At 35.5% G+C, this 27,646-nt stretch overlaps 1 protein-coding gene across 3 annotated transcripts in view; it reads right to left on the reverse strand.

Annotated features, from left to right (window-relative positions):
* The window catches only part of CDKAL1 (CDK5 regulatory subunit associated protein 1 like 1), a 649,842-nt gene that overhangs the window by 320,008 nt on the left and 302,188 nt on the right, over window positions 1-27,646 (reverse strand). For all 3 annotated transcript variants that reach the window (XM_036026451.1, XM_028511592.2, XM_036026452.1), the window contains exon 9: window positions 18,961-19,064. In XM_036026451.1, coding sequence (XP_035882344.1) covers window positions 18,961-19,064 — 104 coding nt within the window. The remainder of the gene's footprint in view (window positions 1-18,960; window positions 19,065-27,646) is intronic.

The raw sequence follows: 27,646 nt of genomic DNA on the forward strand, positions 1-27,646 counted from the left end.
AATTTGAGCTAAGTGCAAAACAGCATACTTTACATGCAGAGGCAAGGATGGATTCATAGAAACACTGTCAAGCACAGGTAGGCAGTAGTAACTGTACTTGTAATCCATTCTGGGAACCAACACTCACTGCTTCAGCAATCATGTCTGTTTTTATGCAGCATTTCCCAGCACAGTTGCCATGATGCTAAAATGTTGTTACTGTCATATTCACACCATTATATCATCTGCAGGACCATAAAATAACAATTAACAGTATGTCTTCATTCAAATGTATATAGGTGAATTTTAGCATTTCAAACCAATTTAATCACAAAGACACAACTCGGCAAGTCACATTCACTTACCCACGACTTTACAATCTACAAAACAATATCTATATGAATATTTGAAGAGTTAGAAAATACAAAGTTTTAAAAGAATAAGAAAAAAATTCTGGTTGTAAACCACAAAGCAAGATAGCCACGCCCAAGAGTCTTTATAGCTTTTTTCTGAAACAGTGTTTTCTTTTCCTTTGAGTGTATTTGATATTTGACAGATATATTAGCTCTCAAGCATCATTTATCATGTTTATTTTTAATAGGTTTCCCTTAGAACAGCTGCCTAAGATGCTAATCTTTTCTTTTTTCTTGGGCCTTTTGTAAATATTTGAAATAGCTATTCATTAACAGTTGCACATTTATTCAGTCCTGTTGTACGGCTTGTGAACTGGAATTAGCTTTTATTTTATTTTTTCTATCTGTTGGCCAGACTAGAGAAACCCTGCTGTTTGGGATCAATCTGTCAAGGTTCAAATTATCCTCCAACTGAGAACTAATCAAGGGCGTCTGACCTGGTTTGCAAATAAACTAGGAACAAAAGTGAATTTATTTTTTCTTTCTTTGGAGCACTGGTTCTCAAAAAGTGAAGCAAAACAAGTGTGGGACACAAATGTAAGTGCCTGAAATTAAAAACAGGCCCCACGGGCAAGTACAGATGAACTGAATTAACTCTCAGCATTTCCAGTTTTCAAGGTCTGAGTCCATTTTTTATAGGAGTTGGTTTTCAAACGCATTTCAAATTTAAATTCGCAGTCCTTCTAATGCAAATCTGTGGCTTGAGGAGCATACTGGTTTTAGGTGGTCAGGCTGCTCTGATGGGCACATTAGTAGAAACCTTCCACAGCTTCACTGGTCTGGAGCCTCTGAGCCACAGGCACAGTCAGAGAGCTTGTCTGTCCACATCGTGGACAACATGACTATGTCCGTTTTATGTACATTTCTAAAGTATAAAATATGGTTTTATTTTAAACATTTCTTATCTCCAAACTTGAAAAGAATCGGCATTTTTTAATAAATTATCAGTTAGTTTTAAATGTATCTTTATGGACTACTTAATGAATGTAGTTAAATATATTCTAATTTACTAAAATATTTATTAAAACACATTCTCTTAGTACATTAAGCTTCCTAAAAAATCTAAAATTATTGCTTGGGTCAGCTTTTTAGCATTCTGTTGCATTTAATAAATATCTGATTTTTTCAAACAGCAATGACCAAGGAAACTGAAGACCTGGGAAATGGCAGTGCCACCACTCAAGAACATTATGCTTGCAATTCTGCTAAGGGCTTCTCTCAAAATGATCCCAACTGATGAAATGACCTCTGTTATCATGGTAAACCAAATTGTACTATAGCAACCAATGTATTTGCAATATCAAGTACTTGAGTATAACATTTTCCCTGAGGGGGCAGCACACTCTAGTGCAAAGTGCACTGGCCCATCCATCAACCAGGAAATCTCTGTTTTAATACTCTTCCTCAGGTTTGCAGTGTAACCTCTCTGTGCTTCGGTGGAATAGGAAAAACAGGCACCAACAGCTACAATTCATTCAGTGATTGTAAGAATGAAATGAAAGGCCAGAGATAAAAGCATAAAGAAAATTATTTGACACTCACTTCTTAAATAATTTTACTAATAGAAGAGCCCATAAAACAGCTAATGTCTGAATTATATTTATAATCATCCCTGTATTCATTGAAAAACAAAATCAATGTCACAAATAAGAATAAGAATAAGAATAAAACAAGGAATATAATCAGTGATATGTAAAGGTTCTATTTTATGTTTTTCTTGGTGGCAGAATATAATAAATACTCTGCAGCATAAATACATTTTTATTCACCTAGGGATAACAATTTTGCTTCTTGGAGGCCATGTTTAAGAATAATTAGCAATATGGTGACTAAATACATGATTAAATGTTGAGAATTAGCTGATACCCAATTTGAGAAATATGTAAAATACACTGGTCAAAGTAGCCATTTACTTTTCCTTTTATTTAAATTATGCTGAACAAGCCAGCCATCTTTAAGTAGCACCTTATATTTTAGTTAAGTTCTACATTATAGTGAAGAAGAATATATATATATTTATTTCATTGCTTGCTATCAAGTCATGATTACCAATTAGAAATTGCTTCTTCTAATGGTCTAGCATTCACTACAGAAAATATAAAATGTAAACAGCATTTCCTTCTTACAAATCCACCACTCAATAGATATTTGACAAATGTTTGTTAAATAAATAAATAATAGCAATAATATTAAGAAGAATAAATTGCATACTAACTTTGGCTAATGTGCTAGGAAAAAAACTCAACCTCTCTTCTCTAGTTACTCAAAGTAAGTCATTATAAATGTCATCATTTTAAATCAAGAAATATACAATAAAATGCAAAATGTTAGTCAGTTTGAGCAACACATTACAGATTTTCAAAATTCACAGGGAGAGGTAGATTTTCAAGTGACTGCAAAATGTATGAACTTGCAAAAAAGCACTTACTGGTTGGGAGTTTAGTTGCAAAAATAATGTTGCTGGAAAGATTCAAATGCTGGGCTAATGCAGCTAGAGAAATTATTTTTTAAATCTTCATTCAATTTATTCTCCACTTAACATAGTGCCAAGTTTCTCCTACCCCTCTTTTGTTACTAAAACTAATTACATGGTGAACACATCTTCAAGGGGGTACAACTGTAAATGAAGGTCAGATTGTTGCAAATTAATTATTTCAAGTCTAAAGAAAAGCACAGATGTAGCCAAAATGAACAAATATAGATGTAAAAAACAGAAATAAATTCACTTGTAGATGATATCTAGTAATGCAAATTTTCAAAAATAATAGGTATTAGTTTTTTAATTACAGCTTTCTTCAACATTTCGTAAGTAAACTATTTACTTTGTTTCACGTATTATCTAGTTTGTCATTACTTGCTTTGTATATAGTATGGGTGTACATTAATAATCACAAAAACATAGTTTTAACTGTACCCAATCCACATTATCCTTTTGCTAAATCACTTCACACTGGTGAACATCCACCTTTCTCTCATTACCAATCGAGGGCACTGGCTGGCTGTTCGTTCCTTCAGACTCCAGGATCCACAGTCAGATATTTAGAAGGTTCATTCTGAGGACATTCCCTACTTCCAGTTAGTAAAGAGAAAGTTTCCATTTACAATTATTAGAATAATAAGGGTGTGCATGCATGCATTTAAAACACATTTGAACATTGCGGTATCAAGCTAAGTAATACACAAGCAGTCCTTTATCACAGAGGAGGTAGAGGTTATGAATATTTAAACAAATCACTTTAAACCTGGTAAGCACTATCACAGTTGTATAAAGAAAACCATCTGGCACTGAAAGAACAAATTATGTGGTGCAGAATGGTGAGAGACAATGGCTGAAGAAGAGATTAAAGCCAAAACATGAAAGGTCATGAATATCATGTCACCCTATAGGCTCTTTCTACTCGGTGTGATCCAAGGACCAGCCAGTACCAGCACTACCTGAGAGCTGAAAGTGAGGGTTCTCAGCTTTCCCCAAGACTTAGGAAACAAAATTTGCATGTGAACAAAATCCCCAGGTCATGCATATGCACCTTAAAATGTGAGAAGTGTCACAGGCATGTGAAAGCATGTGGTGTATGCACAAACACATACAGAACAGAGTTGGAAAGCAAAAAAATAAAGTAAAATGGCAACAGCATTTTCTTAGGTGATAGCTTATTTTCTGCTATGTCTCTTCCTCCTTCTTGCCCTCTTATTATTATTGTTAAGAACAACAATAGTAAGCAATCATTTATTAAATATTCTCCAAGTATCACAGACTTAGCATTGAGTCATTTTGTTTAATATTCATGCTGATTATCTGATAAGTATGCTTTATCCCTATTTTCCAGATGGGAAAACTGAGGCTGAGAAAAAATAAACAGCTTTCTTAAGGCCACTGAGCTAAGAAACTATGGAAGCAGAATTTGACACATTCTGCTCATAACCAAAATGCCAGAGCATCTTAGGTTTTGTATGAATGACTACTGTTATCACTCGGTTATCACTGGCTTACTTACTAGATTACAGACGGTAAACTACATGGCTCTGTGATGTTTTACCTCTCTCCATTCTTTAGCTCCTGGTGATATGCCAGTAATTATTTAAGCCACAATCCTATTATTACCAATATATTTAGATTAATGAAAAACAATCCTAGATATATGGCTAATCTTAAAAGGTAATGTAAAGATAATAAAGGCATCATGACATTTTAATATTAAAACACATTTTAAAAACTATCTAATATACTTGTTGCTGCACAATACACAACACAAAAAGTTAGCGCATTAAAATAATAATTTATCATTGCTCATAATCCTGCAACCTAGGTGGTTCTTTTGATCAGCGCAGTGGCTGGAACATTCAGTGTGGCTTCTCCATTCACCTCTCAGCTAGGAAGCTAGAATATCTGCGGGCTGCCTACATACCTCTCTCTGTCCACACGATACTGCCCACAGCGCATCCAGACCTCCTTTCATGGTGGCTCAGAGCTCCAAGTAACACTCCACAAGAACGAGCCCTACCATGCAACTACTTATCAAACCTCTGTTCATATCATGTTTTCTAAGTAATACTCCACTGACCACAGCCAGACATATGGCCAAGTGGACAGTCACGTGGAAGGGGTCTGTCCATATAAAGCATGATTCTTGGAGGCATGATTCAATGGAAGCTGCCAAGTAATTGTCCACAAGATTTTTCAATAGTTTATCCACATGCTATTACAAGAGAAGAGAACAGGAACTATTGATTCGCCAGATCTGCTAAATCTTAGATTTTAAAATAGGTTTATGAAATGTATAAGTAGTCAACTAAGCTTAAATATTTCAAATATTTTTAATGTCAAAAGTGGGTTTTGTCCATTGCACACATAATCTTTAAACCTGAGTCAGGTCCAACACTCTGCAAGTGACAAGCAACATGGCTCCATTCTAATGAACTAGCAGGGACTCCATGTGTTTGGGTTTATTTTCTCTCTATTTTTCTAGTTTAATGCACTAGCATCGAACTATGACTTTGTTTTAATGACTTTCTGGGCTACCCTTCTGGGTTTGGACTTTAGGTTCCACCACATTTCTGGGCTCTGATCTTTCTATTCATCAGGTACACGGGTGTACACAGGCGGCACATGTACGTGCGCTCCGGCGCATTTGCACCCCTCCCCCCAGCATACGCTCCTGAAACACCGCATTGTCCCCACTCCAGCGCTGAAGCAGTGACTTCACGCCCACTGCAGGGGGTTTAGGAAAAGTAAATGTGTTTTTCCTAGTAAGATAAGATGTAGAAAACCATTTTAGGAAACTGATGTTATTTATGCTTTTCTCTAAAATAGCAGATCTTATTGTGAAGAACATTTTTAAATAGATCTAAATTTCACAGAATTCTATCAACTTATAAGTTACCATTTTTATTTACACATTTCCCCAATGAGTATTTATTATGGACCCAAAAGATCCCCTGTGCTACACCACACTCCAAACTCCAGTGATGAACTAAATAGACATTCTCACTAGTTCCTCAGAGTAAAGAAGAACTAAACAAAAAGGGGAAGGGACTGAGAAGTACAGGTTGGTAGTTACAAAACCGTCATGGGAATATAAAGTACAGCAACAGCACAGGGAATATAGTCAGTGACACTTTAACAACTATGTATGGGGCCAGGTGGGCACTGGAAATACCACAAAATCACTTCGTAAAGTATATGATTGTCTAGCTACTATGCGGTATACCTGAAACTAATACAAAATAATGAGGAATATAAACTATGATTTTTTTATTTTAAAAAAAGAAATGAAGAAACAGGTAACTATAAAATAGAAATTATCATAAATGCTTCAGAGGAAATAAACAGTATGGTATGACAGAGAATAAAAGGGAAGACTCCCTTAAAAGTTATTCAGAGATGGACCCTGTGAGAAGGGGATATTTAAGCTGATACTTTAATACAAAAGAGACAGTCATGCAAACACCACAGGTAAGGCCGTTCAACAAAGCGGGAAGAGCAAGTGCTATGTTCTGGGAACTAAGGAAGAACAGCTGGATGACAGGAGGTTAGAGAGACAGAGTGACCAGATCTCTGGAATGGAGAGGGCAGTTCGATCTTGTGGGACCTCACGGACTTTGAGCCAAAGTGGAACTGTATTTTCCTCCATATGCAAACCACCCTTTGTGGACTTCAGTCTTTCCTCTGCTGAGAAGCCACCACTACTTAGTCTTCCAGTCCACAAATTTTCTTTCCCTAAATTTCTCCTACTACATGTCCTTCTTCCCCCATACACCCTGAATTAGCTTTCCAAGCAGACATTTAAGAACTGTTATGAGGAGCTGAGAAGCCACCGTGCAGTGGTAAGAGAACAGGAGTGGTGGGCCGAAGCTTACAGGAGTTTCTCACCCTCCTTAGGCTTCATGTTCCTCATCTGCAAATGAAGGGCTACAGGAGATAGAAAAGGTTTCCTCCTACTCTGCAGTTCTCTGATTTACTCAGAAACCTGTAACTGAAACTACAGGCCCAGGTAGGAAACGAAATAGGGAAAGCCAGGTGGCTTCCAGATTCTCCTGAGAAGTCTTCATTATATAGTTTATTATGTTAAAAGTAAATTCTCAGATTTTCAGGCTATTCCTGAAACAGAATCCAACAATTCCAAAGATAGATACAAAATAGTTTTAGTCTATCAAATGTTTCAAATAGTGATGATTCTGTTTCCCATATCTCAGTCATTTAACAGTGTGATATTCTTTCTGAAGTGAAAGGTCCAACTCAAACTGTACAAGTGATACTTACAGAGGAAAAAAAATCTCTATAAACTTAGAGATCAACAAGAACTAGACTGCTTTAAAAAAATTAACATCTCCAGTCTTTAGCCTAGCTCACAGAATCAGAATATCTTTGAGGTGGAGCCTAGGAAACTGTGTTTGAAAGCACCCCATGTAACCTGATGAAAGGCCTGGTGTGGGAAAAGTGGAGTTGGTTTTTCCTTTTACTTGGGAAAATGGGCCCAGATTTTTACATTACTTCGTCACATAAATAGTATGCTTCTTCTCCACTTCCACTGAATATTTTGATGAAATGACTCAGTATATTTAATGAAGAAAGTTCTCTAGACAAAAATTTCTAGAAGTGGTTCTCACACACCTGAATCTGAGTTAGTTGGATTCACTTGCAAATGCAAATACTTGGACCTGTGGCAGACCAACTGAACTGGGGATCTGGCCAGATATTTGTATTTGAACCCCCCCCCCCCCACCAACACACACACACACACAGGTCCAGAGATTATTCTCAGAAACAGTGAAGGTTAAGACCCACAATTGGTTATTGGATAGTAACCAATAAATGGTTACTATCTCACCATTGTTTACCTTCCTTAACCAAAATTCAACAAATCAAAAAGATCCACGTGGAGTGTCTGGTCATCTAATCATTCATTTCTTCCCTTATTCATTCAGCTCATAATTTCTTCTGGTCTTTCTCATTACACCTCAACGGCATTTTCACTGGTTAAATCCTCTTACCCAGGTTCTCACCCTTGTTTTGTTGACGGTATCAGAAATGATTAACTAGAGGGCATATTTTTTAAAGTCAGCAATCTAAATTAAACTTTACTTTCTTATATTACAAATAACAAGAACCATGCTGGAACTCACCAAGAGAAATAAAATATATAACTGAGAGCAACAAATAAAAAGAAATAAAAAAATTTATAACCTCTGCAGAGCAGCCAAGGTCTCACTAACAAACATTTTTTTTTCATGCAGAAAATTGTGCTCACCGTACCTGACATTGTGCAAGTATGTTTACTGCACTTTAATATCCACACGAGCAGGAGAAGAAATTTAATAATTTTTCAGCTGGAATGAATTGACAGCCAGTGTTAGAAAACTGCAGAGTCTGCAGAATCAATAAAAGCTGCTGGCATCATAAAGTAGTACTTTTGCCCAGAAAACATCTTTCAAAGGTCAGGTTTACAAACCACCAGGTAGCAGTATCACTTTCACATCTTTCCAGGGCCATTAAAATTCCATTAAACAACCTTCCAAAACTAACATGCAGCTTTTAAAGTTCACCAAAATGATCCCAGAGACAGATCAGCCTTGGTTCAAACTCTGAAAGCAAACCCTTGGTTAACTTTTGTGCCTCTGTCACAAAAAACTGTTTGCAGAATTCTGTTCTGTAAAAGAAAAATATCAAAGCATATAAATATATATTTATTTATAACTAGATCTAAGTGGGTCTAATTGGATATACCCATTTAGTGAAATGAAAGATACCTGTTAACATCAGGAAATAATTTCTATAAGTAAATAATTTTTCTGTTGCAAATCTTGGAAAGCCACTAAATACCTCATGTCATAAAATCCAGCCTGTGTTTTAAGACCCAGTACTCAACTGTGCCTGAGGAGCAATGACACTAAGCAATAGCTCTTGCCCACTTCAGACATACAGCTTTTCCAGGCTACATTATCATTATAGGTTCCAAGTTGCACATAGAATTTCATCAGGCATAATCAATTCAGGATTAGCTACTCATTCAACACTTACTGAGCACATACTAAACCCATCTACAACTGTCACAGCTGCCTGACCCCATGCCCCTGGCCCAGCCTTCAGTGACCTAAAACACAGATGGAAGAAAGGGCGAACACGTGCTGCGCGGATAACCTCTCTACCTCTGAGCAGAGATGCATGGCAAGGATCTTTCTCAAGTACTTCAGTTTTCCTACAAAGGGCATAAACTTCATTATTTGCTCATTTGATCTCAATAGCAGATGGATTTGCACTCAATCAAAAGAGAATATGGGCATCTTAGGACCTTGACAGAGAGCAAAGAACTCTGCTGCCCTACTTAGTTCAAATGCCTGGCTGAAAGAATTAGGTTTATAGTGGAAAACGGGCAGGCTATCCATTCTCTAAATTAATGGTATCCACATTTTGAAAAATCACTTTCCTGAATGATTGTTAAAGATTTTAGGAATAAGCATATTTTCTCAAAGTCCATTTACTTAAAAATGTACAGAATGACATAATTAATAAGCAATTAAATCTTAACTATACACAATAAAAAAGAATTTAAGATATATCTGCATATACAATTATTAATTGTATTCTATACTAGCATACTAATACATTATGTACAATACAAAATATATATAAAAAATAAAGTTTTAAAGGAAGAGAAAGTACAAAGACAAACTCTAATATCTTCTTCCTGCACTCAGCTGTATCACCCCACAAAACGACCTAGTATGTGCAAGCAAACCCCTGAGCTATTATTAGCCTCTGTAACAGGACTCCTTTCTGGAGCCCAAAGGCTGTGGAAGTGAGGAAGGATAGATCACTAGAGAGTCACAAACACTTGTTGGAATGTATTGTCTCAGCCTCCTAAGAAATCCTTTCAGAGTGTTATGTTTTTCAGGGCATGGTTGCAAGTTTTAACAAGGAATGCCAAAATATACAACTTTAAGAAACACAATATGTGAATTTGAGTATTAAAGTGATGTTCTTGAGACATACTACATCTCTCAATACTCATTATATGAAGGCCATGTGAAAATTTTCTTTCAAATCTAATACCAAGCTGGGTGTTTTGGGGTTTTTTCACTTATATATAGTAAGCTTTCAAAAAGTTCAGAGTCAAAACTGCCTATGTGACTGTGGTCTAATTTCCTGTGCTCTAAACCCACACCAAGCCTTGATTTTTGCTATTCTGACCTGTTTTCCCAGGTCTCATTATTTATTATAATTAAGTAAATATGTTATACTTATTTGCATATTTGCAAGTTGTTTTATAGAACACAATAAAGGAAAAGAATAAAAATCTTCAGTAACAGTAGAGGGTTAATTACTCTTATTTCCCCAAAAATGGATACAAGAAGGTGTTCCCAGAAGCTCCAAATTTTCTGTATTTTGGATTATATGTACTCTGAACTATGAAAACTCAGAGACTTTTGAACAAACGTCATTCTGTAAAACAGCCTTCGGACTCAATGCTTGTTTCCTAAAGCAAGGGTAAGCTATTTACTCAATTATCAGCAAACCTTACCTACTGGCCTATCTTATTGGAAGAAGTAGTCAAAGACTGACTAAAATAATGTACTCTTATCCCCACTTTTCTAAACCATGTGCCTATTAGTAAAAACATGAATGGTTTCTAAATAAATGCTCAATAAATACTTGCTGAATAAATGGGAAAAAATAACACTTCTATAATTCCAATAGGTGCTTCAAAAGACTCATTATTTGGTGTCTTTCTTTCATAGACCTCTAGCACTGACACAGTCACTGGGAGCAGGCTGAGAGTGGGGGACAGGAGGGACCACCCTGGGAGATGGAGCTGGGCAATGGGAATGGAACCAAGCTGCCCCACTCAGGGATGGAGGTCAGAGGTCCAAGCTCTGTGGGCATGGTGTGTAGCCAGTCAATGCCTTCATGAATTGCTCAAGGCATGGTGAGGACACTGAGTTTCACTTCTGAATGGGAGGCCTCATTGCCAGGGTGAATAAGCACATGCTTTGCATATGCTCCACATCAGTATGGAGGTCCTCCTCCTGGCTGCACCTGCCTTGCCCCTCCCGCTGAGGCCACCCTTAGTGATGCCTGAGAGGCTGTGTGGAGTTTCCAGGGTTCCTTCCTTTCTCTGCTGGTGAGTGCCCACTGGCAACTCACTGCATGGGGGTGCTAGGGCATGGGAGGTGCAGAGTTGATGAAACACCACCAGAATCTCCCCCCATCAGCCATGATGGGGGGAGGGAGAGGTTTTTACACTGAGTGTGCAAAATGCTAGCAAGGTAATTGGATAAGAGAAAAAAAGCCTTCCTACCCCCTTCCAGTACCAGATTGGGGGGTGGGTTTAGGGAATGGTAGGTATATGTGCAACAGAAGTCAAAATGGTGGCAGGGGTAGTGCTAGACTAAAGAGGCCTGTCAGTCTAGCTTGGGGAAAGAAGAGATTGGTTGGTACCCCACCCCAAGCTGGAAGGTTTGGAAAGTTAATTGGTGATTCTGAGAACATCATCCCACACCTGAAACAGGGGAACAAAGAAACACACTCTTGCTTATCACTCACTGCAAGGGAGGCACACTGGCCTGTCTTCTCCATGGGCCACATGACCTTAGCAGTCGCATGGTCTATGGCCTCCACAAGCGAGTGTCTCTCAGTCTCTCTGAGCTGGTGAAACATTTGCTGGTGCATTCACACATTCTCAGCCCAGGAGCACGGAACCTTGCAGTCTGAGCAGCTGCATGGCCGTGACTGTGCCAGCTCCACACACAGTCTCCATGACAGAGCCTAAAGCCACCCAACATCTGGAAACAAGCTAAACTACCTGTTTGACCACACAGCAACCGCCTCGGGCTCCAAAGGACAGTACTTCAAAATGGAGCAGACACAGGAACTCTGGGCACTGCCTTTTGTTTCAGTCTTGCTGAGGACGACAGGATTTTGTCTGGGTTTTGTGGAGGAGATGAGCTTTGAGACAGGGAGTCCCCCACTCTTCCAGATCATTCAGCATCCAAATAAAAACCTCTTTCCTTTCTCACCAGCCTCTGCCTTAAGAATTTGGCTTCTGTAGCGGCAGGCAGCTGAACCCCTTTTTTTCAGTAGCAGCATCACATAAACTTCAAAATTCAGAATAGCATGTAGATTTCATCTAGAATTCTAAGTATAATCTAATGGTAGTGGCTAATAAGAATTGTGTATTGAGACAATTCTGAGGAAAAACCTGGTTGATTAGTAAATACCAGGAGGTAGGGAAGGTGGACACAGTATTGTCAATTTGCTGATAATACCCTACATAGATAAGGGATGTTTTCAAAATCCAAAGGCGCTTATTTAAGTTAGAAGGCTCAATGATTTTGTTATCTGGAGTCCTGCTTCCTGCTTTTATGTCCTTTAATATTCATTATTCCAGCAAGCTACTCTGTCTTTCTAAACTAGGAGGAGTTCTTTGAAGACAAGGACCTTGTCTTTTCCATTTTTCCAATTCCCACAGAGTACAGTTGACTCTTTTGTGATACCTTGGAGATAACAAAAATAATTGAGCCTTTTAACTTAAATAAGCATCTTTGGATTTCAAAACCACCCACTGACTATCAGGGTGGGCCAGCAAACTGACAACACCGTACTGCCCCTCCAACCTCCCTAACCAGGCTCATTCTTTACTAATCAACCAGGGTTTCTTCCTCAAGAATCCTCCTAGCAAAGGTTGGAAGAGTTTATTTTATAGCTTCAACCAAATTTATCTAAACTAGTGGTTTTCAATTCTAGTTTTCAACCCTGCCTATACATTAAAATTAGCTATAGAGTATTTTAGAAAATGCAGCCCCCAGACATAAGTTTGGCTTTGGATTTATAAATTTGCCAAGTGACCAAAATGAAGAGCCAAACTGAGACAATGATCTTTTCTAGATAACATTAGTTCCTAAAAACTACATACTTCTCTTATAGACTTATAATCTATCTTAGCAAATAAAAGACAACAAAGCTCTGGATGGTGTGGCTCAGTGAATTGAGCGCAGGCCTTGTGAACCAAAGGATCACCGGTTCAATTGCCAGTCAGGGCACATTCCTGGGTTGCAGGCCAGGTCCCCAGTAGGGGGCGCACTAGTGACTACTACACATTGATGTTTCTATCCCTTTTTTTCTCCCTCCCTTCCCCCTTCTCTAAAAATATACAAAATCTTAAAAAAAAAAAAAAAAAAAAAAAAAGACAACAAGCCCTGTCTGGCATAGCTCAGTGAATTGAGCACAGGCCTTGTGAACCAAAGTGTTGCAGGTTCAATTCCCAGTCAGGTCACATGCCTGGGTTGCAGGCCACGGCCCCCAGCAACCGCACATTGATGTTTCTCCATCTCTCTCTCTCTCTCTCTCTCTCTCTCTCTCTCTCTCTCTCTCTCTCTCTCTCTCTCTCCCTCTCCCTCCCTCCCTCCCTCCCTTCCCTCTCTAGAAATGAATAAATTTTAAAAATCTTTGAAAAAAAAATCTAAAAAACAAAATCACCTATTCTTCCACCGGAAAAAATCTTAAAAAAAAAAAAAAGACAATGGAAAGTTCTTCCACAAAGACTCTTATTTGACTTAGCTTTCCTCAAAGTTGATTATTGAACCTTCTCGTCATAACTCCTTTTATAAACAAAATTTTGCAGGAACACAGCAGCACCCCTTCATTGATAATCTATGGCTGTTTGTATGCTACAAGAACAGAAAAAAGCAGTTGGAATACACATAGTCCACAAAGCCTAAAATATTTACTAGCTGATCCTTTAAGAAAATGTCTGCCACCCCTGAGTTGGTGTGTTAACGAATACACCAGAGAAATACTAATCTAAACCAACCAATTTAGGCTGGATCCTAAAGATTCTAAGGAAAGGTCTCAGAGGTTTTTAAAAAAAGTAAATTCATTAAATAGGGTTCCACATCTACTTTAACCATGGCTGTTCTGTTTATACTTTTCAAATTTCATTTGCGGAAAGGTTTGAACACCACTGACTTAGAAATTGAGAGATCTGAATAGACAAAAGCCAGGTAAGTTATACTGTGCATTGCCATGGATAGCTTAATTAACATTCTCCAAAATCAAATAGATTAATCTCAGCTTATTTAAACTGAATATCTGATAAACAACAAATTAGGCACCATGTCCCCCATTAAGTTATATACATTATATGCATTTATTTAGCTGTCCCATTAAAATTATTTTATAAATTAATATTATTTTGGGTGGTGTTTTTAAGATTCAACAGAAAAAAGGCCATATAGAGACTATATCTTGAAATTCTATACATTAGCAGCTAAAGGCATTTCAATTTTATTATTCAATGTCTCTTAGAAAAGGGTGTATAAAAATAATTCTTAGTGTTTACAGCCTAGAAATATGAACATTTCTCATTATAAACTATATACTTCCTTTTACACACGCATTTCAAATTATATAAACCACATTATTTCATTATTCTTCTGGAAAGGCAGAATTTATCAGTTAGTAAAATCATCTTCCCTCTTTCCAAACACAGTACAGCATTTTACACAGCTTTTATTTTCATGGTCTATTACATACAATCATTTAAGGTAAGCTGCTGAAAATTCTTCTTTTGGAAGGTGATGATATACAAAAAAATGTGAATTAACATTATTAATCCTTTAGAAGAAATAGATTTTTCAATTTTACTTGAACATAGCACAAATGAAAAAATTAATTGAATAAAAAAGATTTAAAACGACCTTATAAATTAAAAGGATGCAACTCTTGGTCTCTTTTTAATCTTAACACACAGTAACCCTTGCTAAAGATGATCAGTCTAGTGTGGCTTGATGTAAACCATACAACTCAACGATGTGAGGTTCATATATCAAAAAATCAAATATTATTCATACTCTTTATGGTCTAAAAGGGCAGGAAGCCATGCTTTCCAGTTGCATTTCACAATTAATCTTGTACACCATAGATGGTATCTTTCTTTGCAAGTCTTGAAATAAAACAGAATTCATTTTTTAAATTCCAACATTAATACTAAAATCACTAAGCATCAAAAAATTTTCTCCTTGCTTTGAATATTTCACCCTAATTTACCTTTCTATAACTGGTTTATACCACTTAAAGCTTGCAGGTTCTTTTCAGATTTATGAGGGGGAAAAAAAGGAGCAACACACAAATGAAATCTAGAAAAGCACACGATAGCTACAAAAACAGCTCATCCATCATCTCTACATTTTGATTCCAGAGACAGCAGTGAAAGGTGTTGTTTCCACACCACTCACCCAGCACACTTAAAAAGGTTTGTTCCATCACTTATACAACTGAAACTGATTGATTAGCTGCTAGAGAAAAATCAATACAAATATGCTAGAAAACACTAGCTTGTAAATTCATTCTGGCCTCAATAAAAATCTTGGTCACTGCTTGACATGTTTTTTTAGATATCTAAAATGCAACCATGTCAAACCTCAGCCCCCAGACACTGCAGTGCCTAGGAATTTTTAAAACCTAAATCTAGACAAAGGTTAGGAAGTAAGGGGGAAGGTTTCCCAACAGTCTGCTAAAACAATGAGATGATACCCAGAAGTTACCTGGTAAATCTTATACTCACATGCAGAACTGCCCACAAAAATGATAAACACACTGAGAAAGTAAAAAGAGGCGAAGAAAACGTCCAAGGGACTAGGTTCAGTGAGAGGGAGGAAAAAGCGAGGAAACCAATTAAATAAAAATTAAACACACACATATACAATCACATATATGTAAAAGGTAAACAAATGTCTATTCCAAAATATAAATAAATTTGACTTTAATGCTATCCATATAAAAGTTAATAAGCTGCCTTCCTCTCTCTTTTTTTTTTCTACCTGATTGCATAATCAGCATATTTTAGTGCTTTGGGAAACCATTTTACATTCGGAATGATTCCATGAATTACTTCTAAATGTGCCCCTGCCTTTGGGTTGGCCCTTAATCTCTTTGCATTCATTAGACTACTAAGGAATACATTTTTATGAATATAAAATGTTTTGTAAATATGCTATTCTGTTATTCAGAAAGAAATTGTGATCTTATTATACCATGACAGGCAACCTGGGTTCTATTTCCCATTCCACAATTGGTTTAGAGTTTTTAAAAATCATTTTGTATTTCTGCACAAAGTCGTTAAAATTTTTAAGAAAAAGAAAGAGAGAGCAAATGTAATTTTCACGATGGGAAATTTAATTTCCACTAACATTAAACATTGCACTAAAATTTATTAGCAGCATATTTAAACTCTTTCATCTTAACATAACCTTTCAAAGAATAATATTTGTTTTTCATTATTCATTATAGGACAGATAATTTCATAACAATATAATGCAGAATTTAAGGGGTTGTAGCCCACAGAATATTCCTATAAATTCAGTTACTAAAGACCTAAATGTGCAAAAATTGTAAAACTAAGAAAATGGGCTATTTCTTCTCTATATTTACCTGCACAATTACTCTTCACAATGTTAAAGCTCCAAAATGGAAATTTTATAAGACCGTTAAAATCTCACTGCCTTTTGCAGGAAAAAAAAAGATAATAAACTAATCCAATATCTTCAAAATGTGAGCTACAGATTATTACTTCCTATAGTAGAAAGAGATTATAAGGTCATTCTTAGCATGAATTTGCTTTTCTACAATTAAGAAAATGAAAGGTAATTGTCATACTAAATAGTTCCCATCTACAGAGACATTTTTCATAAAATATATTTTACAAGCAAAAGAAAATCTGCCATTTGATTCTACCCATTAATGTTGGTTACAGATGTTCTAATATTCTCAATATTGGAACTGATTTTGATCAGACTTCTCCATTTGGATTCATTTTAATTCCTTCAGCTTAAGTAACATGTCTCCTTCGTAATAAGGACACAGGCAATTCACATAAGTTATCTCAAGTTCTTACAGGAAACAACACTAAATGTCACAGCAATAAGAAAACCATGGCTTGGAGAGGTCAGGCACCTTGTTCAGATCCTGTGGCTGATAAATAGCAGACCACTGTTTTAAAGTCAAACTCTCTTCTGGCAAAGGGCATCAAATACTTTACAACTTAAAATTTTCCTAAATACAATGGCTTCTCTAAGAAAGTCATGACCTCAATATTTTAGTAACAGTTCCACATATCAAGCCAATGGGCTTGCCAGTCCAATAACTAGCCTTCAGTTCCAATTCTAATATACAAACAACAAGACAACAGAAAAAAACGTCACATTGCAAACATTCCATGGTTGGAAATAAATACATCTACCAATGATGACAATGAAAGTAATACTAAATAAATCTCTTCTAATAGTTTCTTTATAAACAGCCACTAAGTCACTCCGAAACTCAGATAAGCCACTCACGTTCACTGGCCCGAAGCAGGTGGGCATGTCAATGTTAACTACCAATACAAGTCTGACAGGCACAACACTCAGTGTCACCACAGCTCAGGGGGCATTTCTAAAGATAAACCAGGGAGCTATGTTTGTTGGACATACTTAGAGTAATTCTATAATCATTTCATAAAAACTATGGTTACTCCTTTCTTTTTTTCCCTCAAGTCACATATAATCCACAAATATGTCCATACCTAGTCTTGAAGAAATCCTATCGAAATGTTAGTAGAGTTTATAGATGACGAGGGGTGTGAAGAGGCCAAAAGAACACTTCCCTACATGGTGGTTTAACAGTTTTATATTTTTCAAACAAATTTTCAGAGTAAAATGAGAGGATTTTTATAAGTTATATGTAGTTGCATTAGAAATGCATAATGTTGAAAAAGTACCTCAAAGAAATCAATCTGTATTACGCCTTCCAATTTGCAGTGTTTGGTGAATAGATCATATACTTTTAATATTTCCATTGACTGACAGATACATAAAAATACAACCACATAAGAATGTCAGAAAAGGAATATTTTTCAAATACACTGGGTTTCCATGCAAATTTATGCCCCTTCTGAAAAATCCTTACAGTAGATGTGGTAGAAAAGACAACTGCCCAGACTTTTCCTTAGGTAACACCCTCACTCTAAAACAGTCCCGGAAAGAGTCAAAGAGCTTCCTTTCATTTGCTGTTTAACACAACTTGAATGGGAACTAAAGAGAGAATTGGGCTGAGAATATATAAGTAGAAAAAAATTACTGGGAGGTGTTAATAAATCAACCAAGGTTATTTTTCTTTCTATTATAAGGAACATTCCAAATTAGTGTTGATAACAGCTTTACATAGACTAAATAAAGAAATGTGCTTGGATCTCATACTTGCTGAGATTCAGGGTGTGAAGTACTGAAAGCAGCACTCCAAGTTACTCGCTGAAAGGAAGAGTGCACCGCCAATGACTATTAACCCACAAGATTATGAGATAATAGATTATCTCCTGTTGTTTGGGTGTAAAAGCACACCAGTGTTATGTACATATATTATACACAAAGACAAAAAAGGAAGTTTATGGCTTAAGCAATTATGTGTCAACCAACACAACTGTGACTCATGTAAAAGATAAATCTTGCTATGTGCTGAGAAACAGCTAGACAGTCACATTTTCCAGCAAGTGATGATTCAGAGGTAGCTGGCCAGTCACATAAAGAATCATTCTCTTCTGGGCTCTCTTCCAGGACCATTCTTTGCTAGCCCAATAGTCCTATGGATAAGGAAGGCCATTTTTACTGGATGACAGTAAACTCTAACCTTCTCCTTCCAAGACTCTGGGGAACTGTTATTAGCTCTCTTTTCCAATGGTCCAGAAATGACCGGAGGAAAATAGAAATCTTAAAAAGTATACCATTCAGTCCACAAAAGTCTTAACACACATTAAAAGGTCATGGATTTCATTTTTATTTTTTGTCTTTTCATAGACTCTAAAGAGAGGTGATAAAATTCAAATAATGCCACTTACCTTAGAGTGATAAAAAGTGGAGGAGTGGTTAAAGAACAATAATGTGAACATTATAACCTGATTAACTGACTCTATCAGATAAGCTGAAATATTGATAAACCTTCAGAAAGCTAAAGAAATATACATGTAAATTAGACTATATTAGAAGACTACTATAATTTACTAGGAAGATTAAAACTGTATATAATTCCAGACTCACTTACCTTGAAATGACTGTTTGGCTCTATCTACTAGTTCATCAATTGGATAACTGGCCAAATTCCCTCTAGCGTGTTTAGTTTTGCAATAGGTACAAGCATTGAGACACCTGTTCAAATGACAGCAATAAATAAGGCTCAAATTTTAGAGACAGTGCACACTTACATGAAAAAAAAAAAGTGCTAGTTTAGTAACATTTGCAGTTTATACAAGAGATATAAAAAACAAATATTTATAATACTTCATATTCATTTATTTCTAACAGGCACATAAATTTGCAATTATTTATGTTTCGACTATTCAAGAATGATAGTACCAATTATGTAACATTATCTTCAAATACATATATCCATGTCAAATAAGTTTATAAAGTCTTACAATGATTAATCAAAAGAAATTTATGGTTCACATTATTTTTAAATCATTATTTAAAATTATTATTTTTATTAAAATTATTATTATCATTATTTTTAAATCATTTCTTTGGCTATCATAAAACTGAAATTTTAGTATCTCCTACACATTCCACATTATTTGGAAGTGAAAGGCATATTCATTTAACTTTCAACTGACATGATAATAAACAGTTAACACAGCATTTTCATAAAAAATACAACCTCAGAAATTTTTGGATATTTTTCACTGTTTGAAATCAAGAATAATATATAAATATGTCCAATGTTCAATTTTTCTCACACTGAAATTTTAAAGCCTGATCTTTTAAAATCTTGTTATTCATTACAGACATTATTTATCATGTCTAAAGACTACTGGGAAATAATTCTGTTTTTTAACTTTTCAATTTATTTTTAATTAGTTAAATTTACTATCCAAGAGCCACTGAATCCCTGAAGAGATCTTTTTGTTTGCATCCCAATATTGCTGAGGCTTATCTTTTTAGCATAGGTCTCTTTTATTTTAAGTGTTTCTTTTACTTTATAATCAGAGAACATATTTAAATGATACTTTTAAATGACAAGAGTAAAACAAATATTTTAGTTCTGAAACACTAATTCAAAAGAATATATGTTCATTGCAGTGTTATTTTACAATAGCCAAGATATGAAAACAACCCAGTGTCCATGGATGGATGAATGTATAAAAAAATAAAGTGGTGTATGCATATACACAGTGGAATATTGTTCAACCATAAAACAAAGGAAATTCTGCCATTTGCGACAACATGGATGGACAGAGGGAGAGAGAAACAGAACTCATAGAAAAATGGAAATAGGGAACAGATTAGTGGCTGCCAGAGGATGGGGTTTGTGGGGAGTTTGTGGGGAAATGGGTGAAGGATGTCTAAAGGTACAAATTCCCACTTACTAGACAAATAAGTCCTGGGGAATGTGATGTATAGCATAGTAACTATGGTTATCAATACCTTATTATATTTCAAAGACACTAAGAGAATACATTTCGAAAGTTCTTATGATAAGGGAAAAATGCTGTAGATGTTAACAAAACTTATTGTGGTAAATACTGTACAATATATACCTATCTCAGATCATTACATTGTACACCTTAAACTTAGGCAATGTTAGATGTCAAGTATCTCTCTGTAAAACTAGGGATGGGGGGATTAGTCAAATAAAGTAGCTTGCTCAAGGCCTATGAGTTCTATCTAGAAGGTATCCAGCTGTGTAATATGAAAAACAAAGACATTTATTGAAGAAGATACAAGAAACACTGTGTGTAGGATAATGACACCACAGTCCCCTTCAAACTAGGCACCTTGGTACCTCAAACAATTATCCCAATTATCATCAGCTGCCTTGTCATATTTTCCTGAATCTCATCAATGGTCTGACATCAATTTCCTTTCAAAGGTGATTCAGTTTTGGGAAAAGCCAGAAGTTGCAGGGTGCCAAATCTGGGCTGCAGTGGGGCTGAGCCACCTGGGTGATTTGATGTTTCACAAAATAATTCTGCATAAGACGTGATGCATGACTGGACACATTGTCAGGATGAAGCTGCCAATCACCAGTTGCCCATAGCTGCAGCCTTATGAATCATCTGAATAGCTTCAGCAAAGGAATGTTCAAGCTTAACACAAAATTTGATGCCTATTCGTTGCTCTACTTTCTCAGTCATTTTGAATGAGACAGCCATATGGTACACTTGCTCACTCAATGGGGTCTACCGACCCCACTTACTAGTACAATGAAATTGCCATTGCTCAAGCGTGCACATTCCAGTCCACTGTCCCTGGTTGCCAGATTACATTGAAGTTTGGCAAACCATTCTCGCTCTATTAACAATGGCTGGATTTATTTCGTACACACCTAATATAACTCAAATCTCAAGAGCTGAAATTCAAAGCTGGACCTATGAAATTTCAAATTCCATGCTGTTTTCATAGCAAATTGCCTCCCGAGAATAAATGTGTATCAGACGTCCAAGCTACCTACAAATGTAGGTAAGACATAATATAAGCTATTGTCTGACATGAAATATAAAGTAACCTAGCATACATATTCAAAGATATGGCCAATACTCATCATCCTGTGTATGAAGCTATTTAAAACACGTATTTCTCTCTTTTATTCTTTGGAAATATAAGACTAGGCTTCTTGTCCAGCCACTAGCCCAATCCAGTTATTCCACCTTTGCTGTTTACAAGTTCTGTTTTTCATCGTCTTGCTGGCTGTTTGGCATATTGTATCACCTTGTTCAGCTTCCCATGTCTTTAAAATTCTGTTGTTCAGGTTCTCAAAGCAGGTTGTTCTCTCTGACCTTCTCCTCACCTGAAGTGGCTCCATGATCTGCTCAATGAAGCAGGCCCCACCATTCATTCACCTGTGATTCCCTAACATGATGAGCATTCACTCAAGGTAAATCAGCACCCACTCGGGGAATCTGCTCTATCTCCTCATACTACTTAGGTCTCCTGAATCCTTCCTCTTTTTTCTCCTATTACCAATGGAGAGCTCCATAAGTTAAGTGGGCAATCTTAATAGAAATTACTAGTATTTCTCACTTGGGCTATTTCTTAAAAGTAACTGTCTTAAGGGACACCGTCCTTAAGGAGAATGGAAAGGAAAACAGAAGGAGAAAGGAAGCAAAACACGTATTTTAAACATTTTTTAACATGAATGAATTAACACATGTAAAGCATTTAGAGTAGAGTCTGCACCTAACAAGTGATCATTAAATACTGGCTGAGAGTTGTTTAATATGACTGTTCTAAACAAGTCTGCAAGAAAATAATTACACATTACCATGTTCCAGGTGTACCTAACTCTATGAAACAGATGTGTTACTGATAGGTTGGTTTAAATCAACTGTGATAAACAAATCAAATTTTCCTACTAGCTCACTTAATAAAAGTGGAAAGATATCCCCCATGGAAAATCACTCATAAAAATGTCCCTAAAAGTTTAAATAAAACAAAGTGATACTTGGAAACATTTATAATAATGAAAATAAGCCAGTAAGTATAAATATTACATTAAGAATTCAAAATATTCTTCACTAAACTGCTCTCTTGGGGTTAATTAGGGTTGTTGATGTGATATGTTTTGAAGTTCTAAACTCATTATTATATGAGATGGTTTCGTCCTTATTTGAAGTTATCAAAATACTTTATTATTTCAATAAAGTGAAAATTTCTGTAGTGTATTTCTTTAAGCATGTTATAACATAACTAAGCATTAAATCCACTATCTTATATTTAAAAAGGGAAGAGATTTGTCATAATCCACAATTATATGCACTACAAAATCAGAAAAAAATAAATTTTTCAATGTTATTTGGTTTAAAAACAATCTTCTCAATCATTAAAAAATTATGATCAATCACTTCAGCATGACAAGCCTTCAGTGAAATAAAGGGAATCATCATAGAAACCATCATAGAGAATTTCACTTATCTGTAAACAATTACATAATTGTCTAAGAGTAACACCAAGCCAGTTTCTTTAACTGTTAGAAAACAAAAGACCTTTGAAGGTAGACTATTGAAAGCCAAAACCAAAAAGGGAATAGCTGTTGAACTGCAAGAAAGACAGAAAATCCTGGACAGACCTGGACTACTGTCATAGAAGAATAAAGCTAGTTCACCACACTAATCTTTGCAGTGGTTGTTCCATGGCCATAGGCCAAGAAACAACTAAAAACCTCAAAAGCAGAGGCACATTAGGCACTCAATTTAGCAGTTTAACTCTGAAATCTTAAAAAGCATCTGTGGCAGCATATTTTTAAATTACAGGAACTAAACAAATGAAATCACAAAGTGTCACAAATTATAATATTTCAAAGGGTTCAAATGCATAATACATGTAACCTTTATAACTGAACCATGTGAAACAAGTGAAAACTAAAATTTTAATATATTCAGCTTTTTTTAAAGAGCATCTTTAGATATCACAAGTACAAAATTCAAAAATCATAGTGAGACTTAAAAATTCACCAGAACTGATATATTTTTATATCAGAAAAAAGCCTGATTACTGTACTAGTAAATTCTACCAAACATATATTAAAAAAAAAACAAATACTAAAAATTTGCAAACCTTTATAAAACACTGAAGAGGAGGACATACTTCCTAACTCAATCTATGAAGGCAGAATTAACTTAATACTAAAGCCAGATAAAGACATTGCAAAAATAGAAAAGTACAGACCACTCATGCAGAAATCTTCAATGAAATACAAGCAAACAGAATCCAGCAGCATATTAAAAGAATTATACAACATGATGGAGGGAGATGTACTCTTGGAATGCAAGGATGGTTTGAAATATAAAAATCAACGAATATAATATACCATATCAACAGAATGAAGCAAAACAACACATAATCATATCAGCTAATGCCAAAAAAGCATTTGACAAAATACAACAGCCTTTCTGTATAACAACAGTCAAATCAGAAATAAAAATAAATTCCATAAATTTACCAAAAAAACTATTAGAACTAATAAATCAGTTCCGCAAAGTAGCAAGACAGAGTAAACACACACAAAAAACTGTTACATTTCTATTCATGAACAATGAAAAACCTGAAAAACAAATTACAAAAACAATTCCATTTATAAGAGCATTAAAAAGAATATAATACTTTGAAATTAACTTATTCAAATAGGTGAAAGACATACAACAAAAACTACAAAACATTTCTGAAAGAAACTGACATTAAGTAAAAACATTAAGTAAATGGAAACACACCCCATATTCAGCGACTGAAAGACTTAATATCATTAAAATGTCAATATTTCCCAAAGTAATCTACAGATTCAATGCAATCCCTATCAAAATTCCAATGATGTTTCTTGCAGAAATAGAAGACCTATTCTAAAATTCATATGAAATCTGAAGGGACCTCAATTAGGCAAAACAATATTGGGGGTGGGGGGAGAAACTGAAGGACTCACATTTCCTGGCTTCAAAACTTTCTACAAAGCTCTATTAATCAAAACATGTCACAATGGCCTAAACAGAGATACAAATCAATGGAATAAAATGGCGAGTCCCAAAATAAACCCTGTCACACATGGGCAAATGACTTTTGACAAGGGTGTTGAGTTCATTCAATGAGATAAGGACAGCTTTTCCAACTAAGGGGGCTTGAAAAACAGTATATTCACATTTAGAAGAATAGAATTTGATCCTTATCTAAAACCCTATACAAATATTAAAAGAAAATGGATCAAGAATCTATATGTAAGACCTAAAAGAATAAAGTTCTTAGAAGAAAACATAGGACAAAATTTTCATGACATTGGGCTTGGCAATAATTTCTTGGATATAATACCATAATGGCACAGGAAACAAAAAGAAAAAACAGATAAACTGAACTTCAGGAAAAACTAAGTTTTTTACATGACAAGACACTATCAAACAGAGTAAAAAGGCAACCCACAGAATGATAGATAATATTTGCAAATCATATATATCTGTTACCCTTAACAGATAATATCAAGAACACATATGACTCTAAAACTCACTGATAAGAAACAACCAACCAACCAGATTCAAAAATGGGCACAAGACTTGAATATACATTATTCCACAAAAGATCTATGAATAGTCAATGAGCACACGAAAACATACTCAACAGCACTAATAGTTAAGGAAATATACAATCAGATACTACCTCATACATATTAGGATGGCAACTATCAAAAAAGGTAAAACATAACAAAAAAAAAAAGAAAACAGCAAGTTGCTGAAAACATTAACAAAAAAGAGAAAATGGCAAATATGTGGAGAAACTGGAATTCTTGTGCACTGCTGGTGAAAATATAAAATGGTATAGTGGTTGTACACAATGGTATGGTACTTACTCAAAAAATTTTAAGTACAATTACCATATAATCCTGCAATTGTCCTTCTGGGTATATAACCAAGAGAATTGAAAAGAGGGGCTTGAAGAGATATTTGTATAGTCATATTCAAGAAATAGGAGCAATAGAGAACATAGGTAAAATGTGGAATCAACCCATGTCTATTGACAAATAAATGGATGAGCAAAATCAATACAATGTCATTCACCCTTTAAAATGAAGAAAATTTTGCAACATGCTACAAAATGATGAAACTTTGTGGGCATTGCACTAAGTGAAATACGCCAGTCACAATAAGGCAAAAACTGATTCCACAAAACCTCTGTGAGGTACTTGGAGTAGTCCAATTCAGGGACAGAAAGAATGGCGACTGCCTGGGGCTTGGGGGAGGGGAGAATGGGAAGTGACTGTTTAATGGGTACAGAGGTTCTGTTTTACACAATGAAAAGACATGTGGGGATAGATGTTGGTGATGGTTGCACAACAATAGTAATGTACTGTATTTAATACCGCTGAACTGTATACTTAACAAATAATTAAGATGGTAACTTTTGCTATGTGTGTTTTATCAAAATTTTAAAAAGTGGGAAAAACAATATGTAATTATTTGGGTGTTTAATATTCTTAGTAGATTACATTTACTTAAAGAATAGGCATGTATCTTACTATCTGCTATAGCATCTAACAGTGCTTTTTATACTATTAGAGTATCAATAAATACCCAAAGCTACTGGTGATTTCATAATGGCCAAACCAGACAAGCCAATACTTGGTTACAGAGCTAAGACCAGTGCTAAGCAGAAAGCTGGGCTGGCAAGTATAACTGTATCTTCCTGGAAAAAAAATCTGATCAGATACAAGGCAGGGAAAGGGAAGCCACGAATGGAGAAGGCACAGGGCGATGATATGGATTTGCCAGGCAAAAGGATCTGTATGTACCCTTGTCTTCAAGGTCATGCAGCTGGGAACAGAAAACTAAAGCTAGAAAACATAAAACTGTAAGGCCAGGGACCCTATACAGGATATAAACACAATCCAGGGTGTGCACCATGCCAAACAGACCACCAAACAAGAGAAGTAAAAGGGCCACAGAATCCATCAAGAATACCCACTGTCAAATAACCGTACATTTTCTACCAGTAGTTCTCAAACTCTGCGATGTCACGGAGCAATAAATTTAAAATGCCCATACTTAACAACAACCACTAAACAGGGTGCCAACTTTTTATTTTAAAAACTGGTAGTGTCAATGTTTTACTAAAATAATAAAAAGAGCTTATTTTGGTGTTATTTTAACGCTAAAACAGAAGTGCCATGATGAAGGAGCATGCATGCAGCTTCAGGAAATACTCACTATATTTTCCTTATATTTATCATTTCACCAGAGACCAGCAAAAATCCATCACATTTTATAGAAATTACTGATGCAGATGATTCTATAATATCCACCCAAGTTTCCTTACATTTCCATAATCTTCAGAATTGAAGATGTACAGGTAAAAGTAGAAAGAAAATAGCTCTGATTAAGTGTTAGCCTAAATCAGGTAACATACCAATTTATACAGACACAGGAGAAATATAATTAATAAGTAACAATAATAATTCCAGTTAGATATTCAGAGTGTTCCACAATATTTGTAGCTAGTAGTTCACTCCCTGGGAGACAAAGTCCCAAACCCATAATAGCAACAACTGTTTTGGAATGTGTTTACCAAAATAGCATGGTGAACGATGGTGAAACTTTGTCAGCCATAAAGTACATACTTTTCTAAAAATGTTTCTCTATTCTACCGACATTGTTATGTTTAGTTTTATAAAACAATGACAGTGGTACAAAAAATTAAGGCTAACCTATTATTTATACCTTTCAAAGACAGCAGCTGCATACAATCACCAAATAATAGCTGCTGGTGAAATAAAAATACTTGATTGGCCATTAGAGTTGGAGACCCCATATGAGATGACTTTGCACTACAGATTTGAATTATCTTATAAATATCAAAGCTAAAAAAGCAACAGGGACTCTGAAGGCAACAATATCTCCTACTGTATAATTACATGTATATAAATACCCATGATTTGCCCTTTTAAAATATAATTCTGCCATGTAAGACATATTCCCAGTATACTGTAAAGCTTAAAATGCAGTAACAGATACCCTTTCAAATATAATATAACCAATATAAATGTCCTTGTATCTGTACAAGTACACACACACACATATACACACACACTCCCCTGACTTCTACTCCTAAAAGTTCTTTCCACGTTGGGGAGTTTGCTTTTTCGTTTGTGTGTTTGAGTTCACTGTAGGTGCAGACACTGGCTGCCGCACCAACTTTACTGAATCAGGATCTGTAAGACCATAACTAAAGCATATATATTTGTAAAAAAGTGGTACTATTAT

The sequence above is a fragment of the Phyllostomus discolor genome, chromosome 5 (genome assembly GCF_004126475.2).
Source record: "Phyllostomus discolor isolate MPI-MPIP mPhyDis1 chromosome 5, mPhyDis1.pri.v3, whole genome shotgun sequence".
Taxonomy (NCBI): domain Eukaryota; kingdom Metazoa; phylum Chordata; class Mammalia; order Chiroptera; family Phyllostomidae; genus Phyllostomus; species Phyllostomus discolor.